Source organism: Tupaia chinensis, unplaced genomic scaffold, assembly GCF_000334495.1.
Source record: "Tupaia chinensis unplaced genomic scaffold, TupChi_1.0 Scaffold141389_1, whole genome shotgun sequence".
NCBI classification, from domain to species: Eukaryota; Metazoa; Chordata; class Mammalia; order Scandentia; family Tupaiidae; genus Tupaia; species Tupaia belangeri.
Window position 1 is genome coordinate 324,545 of NW_006201251.1, and position 3,454 is coordinate 327,998.

Consider the following 3,454-nt stretch of genomic DNA (forward strand, 5'->3'; position numbering starts at 1 on the left):
ATAAAAACCTAAAACAGGAGTCTGTATCTTCTCACCTGTTTTAGGGGCCTGGGGAGGCCTTGGTTCTGGATCACTGAGGGTTCTGGGGGTCACGTAGCGTATTGATGTCTCTTCCAGATACTTGTCTACAAGATCAGGGCACACTGCAGGGGAAGAAGGCGCCATTCAGGAGAAGACACCCCTCCCTTCTCCCAGTCCACACCTCCCCCAGGCTCTATAACTTGCTCTCCTTGGTACTCCCAGGGCCGATGCTTCCTCCCCCTCGGACACCTCTGCAGCTCATGCCTGGCCTCCCACACCCTTCCTCCTCCAGAGTCACCGGTCCCTGTATGCTCTCACCAGCACGTCTCCTCTTGAGGGTGACATAGGGCAGCAGGTCGTGGCGAGTGATGATGCGCAGCAGCTGCAGCACCTGGCGAAAGTTACTCTCATCACAGCGGCCCTGGCGCTCCAGAGCCAACAAGAAGTCACGTCCATTTCGGATGAGTCCACGCTCATGGTCGTCGATGACATCAACAAACAGGAAGGAAAGCACGCGCACATCTCGGTGTGTCAGGTGGGTGCCCACGATGTCAAACATGCGGTGCAGGCTATACAGCCCATGCTCCTGCTCGCCATGCTCTTCTGGCCACACCTGGCTTGCCCGCCGCTTTAGGCCCGCCATACTGGGGGCTCAGGGACGCGATGCTTCCCAGAATCCCTGCTCAGCGGTTCCAACCTCCACTATACTGTAAGGGCAGGGAAAGAACCTGTGAGCCTCTCAACAGCAGGAACTAGTCATGCATTCGTATATTCCCAGCACCTGACACACTACCTGGACTGTGTTATAGTTTTATTGGGGTTTTTTTTGCAATGCTTTTTTGCCACAGGACATGTGAGCTCACTGAAGAGGGAGAGAAATCATCCCCTATGGGGGATGGCCACGCCACAGTCCCTTCTCCTCCATTCTCTTCTTGGAATTTTGGGCATATGTGCACATGCACCCTGTGTGTTTTCCCAGCTGTCAGGTTTGGGACTCGAATAGCAGAGTTGGTCATGTCGGATCCAGCACCTTAACCAGCATGCCACATGCTCACACCAGTTCTTAGTACATGTCTATTAAAATCTTTTTTAATTCTTTATTATTATTATTATTATTTTAGTTTGCTATAGGGCATGTGTGCTCACCAGAGAGAGACAGAGAGAGGGAGAGTGACAATAAGAAAGCAAGCTGGGGCCAGCAGATGGCATGGTGGTTAAAGGTGCTGGATTCCCACATGGCAACCATGCTTCAAGTCCTGGACTTGGTGGCTTGCTTTCTCACTCCCCTAACCCCCTGTCTCTGTCTGGTCAAATTAAAAAAGAAGAAGAATGGAAATAAATAAGTAAGTCTTTGAAAAAAAAAAGAAAAGAAAAGAAAAGAAAGAAAAGAAAAAGCAAGCTGCCAGGTCCAGACTTGAACCATGATCAGCCACATGGGAGTACAACACCATAACCACCACACCATCTGGGGGCCCCATATATTTACTAAATTTAATAAGTGTTTATTGATCCAGTCACAGTAGCACAAGCAATAGAGCACCACTGAAGCCACAAAGAAGGATCGGGTTTGTTTCACTTCCTGGACCAACCTAAACACATGGGGCACCTGTAATCTTAGCTAACTGGGAGGGAGGGAGGGATAGGAGGAGGAAAGAAGGGGGGGGGGAGGAAGATTGAGCCATGGTGAACCTTGTCACCAAAAAAAAAGCCCTGGGACCAGCAGTTAGTGTAATGGCTATGTCGCTGGACTCCCATGTAGTCAACCGCGGTTTGCGTCCTGGACCCGGTGGCTTAAAACTCACGCCGGGCGCGTGTGCGTGCGTGCCCAGGATCCTGAGAAGAGAATGGAGGAGAAGGGACTGCGACATAGCCGTCCCCCACCGGGGGCGGTGATTTCTCTCTGTCTCTGTCTGTCTGGCGAGTGCACGCACCCTATAGCAAAAACCTCTCAAAAAGAAATAAAGAAATGAAGTAATAAAAGCTCTCATTTAAAGACACACCAGTGGGACCTGGTGGGTGTTTTGATAGTTGAGGTGCTGGACTCCTACATTGCCAACCACAGTTCCAATCCTGGATCTGTAGGCTTGCTTTTCCACTTTTCCCTCTCTCTGTCTCTGGATAAATTAAAAAATAACAAATAAAATAAATCTTTAATAAAAAGACACACCAAGAAGTGTTTATTAAAAAATAGACTGGGGGGGACCAGCAGTTGGGGTAGTGGCTGTGTCACCGGACTCCCATGTAGTCGACTGCAATTCGAGTCCCGGACCTGGTGGCTTAAACTCACACCAGGTGCCTGTGTGTGCGTGCCCAAGTTCCCAAGAGGAGAATGGAGAAGGGATTGCAGAATGGCCATCCCCCCAGGAGATGATTTCTGGCTTTCTGTCTCTCTGTCTCTCTCTGTCTTTCTGGCAAGCATATATGGTTTGAGTCTCGGACCCGGTGGCTTAAACTCACACCAGGAGAATGAAGAAGGGACTGCAGTGTGGCCAACCCCCCTGGGAGGTGATTTCTCGCTTTCTGTCTCTGTCTTTCTGGCAATGGCACACACCCTATAGCAAAAACCTCTCCAAAAAAGAAAGAAAAAAAGGAATTTACCCTTATTTTGGGGCTGGTAGGTGGCGTGGTGGTTAAGGGTGTTTGACTCCCACATGGCTGACTATGGTTTGAGTCCCAGATCTGGAGGTTTGCTTTGTCACTTCCCTCTCACCCCCCTCTCTTGCTCTGTCCTTCTCTGGTCAAATTTTTAAAAAAATAATAAAGTTAAATAATTTTTCTTAAAGAATGAAATTTATCATTATTTTTAAAAATTATTTGTTTGTTCATTCATTCATTTACTTCAGTTTGACACCAGAGAGTAACACACACACACACACACACACACACACACACAGAGAGAGAGAGCGCGAGCCACCAGATCTAGGATTTGAACTGTGGTCAGCCATGTGATAGTGTCCAGTGACCTAAACACTACACCACCTGCTGGCCTCAACCCTTTTTTTTAAAAATTTTTGCCAGAGGTTGATCGCACATACCAGTAAAAGACAGAAAGACAGAGAAAAAGAGGGAAAGGAAGGAGGGACCCCGCCCCCATGAGGGACAGTCATGCCACAGTCCCTTCTCTATTTCCCCTTTTGGGATTTCAGGCATGCACACACAGGTGCCCAGCATGTTTCTCAAGCTACCAGGTCAGCTGTGGGATCCAGTTGCTCTAACCACAAAGCACGGAGCCAGCTCTAGAAATTCACTCTTAATGTGATACAGAAACTGCATCAGATGAGCTTATGGACTGACAAGAAGACAACTGAACATCTTTAGAGTTGAAACTAGTTTAAATTCTGGCTACGTTATTAACAAGCTATGTAGCTGTGTTACTTTAAACAAGTCACTTAGCTTCAGGTGCCCTCAGTGCCCGCCTCTGTAAAGCAGGAAT

At 48.3% G+C, this 3,454-nt stretch overlaps 1 protein-coding gene across 2 annotated transcripts in view; it reads right to left on the reverse strand.

Moving 5' to 3' along the window:
- Positions 1-3,454, reverse strand: part of DEDD (death effector domain containing) — a 13,955-nt gene that overhangs the window by 2,824 nt on the left and 7,677 nt on the right. Inside the window, exons 3-4 of one of the 2 annotated variants that reach the window (XM_006163108.3) lie at positions 340-728; positions 36-143 (exon numbers count right to left, since the gene is read on the reverse strand). In XM_006163108.3, the coding sequence (XP_006163170.1) occupies positions 36-143; positions 340-664 (433 nt within the window). In that variant the 5' untranslated portion in view covers positions 665-728. The remainder of the gene's footprint in view (positions 1-35; positions 144-339; positions 729-3,454) is intronic. The other variant, XM_027766193.1, reaches the window with a different exon arrangement.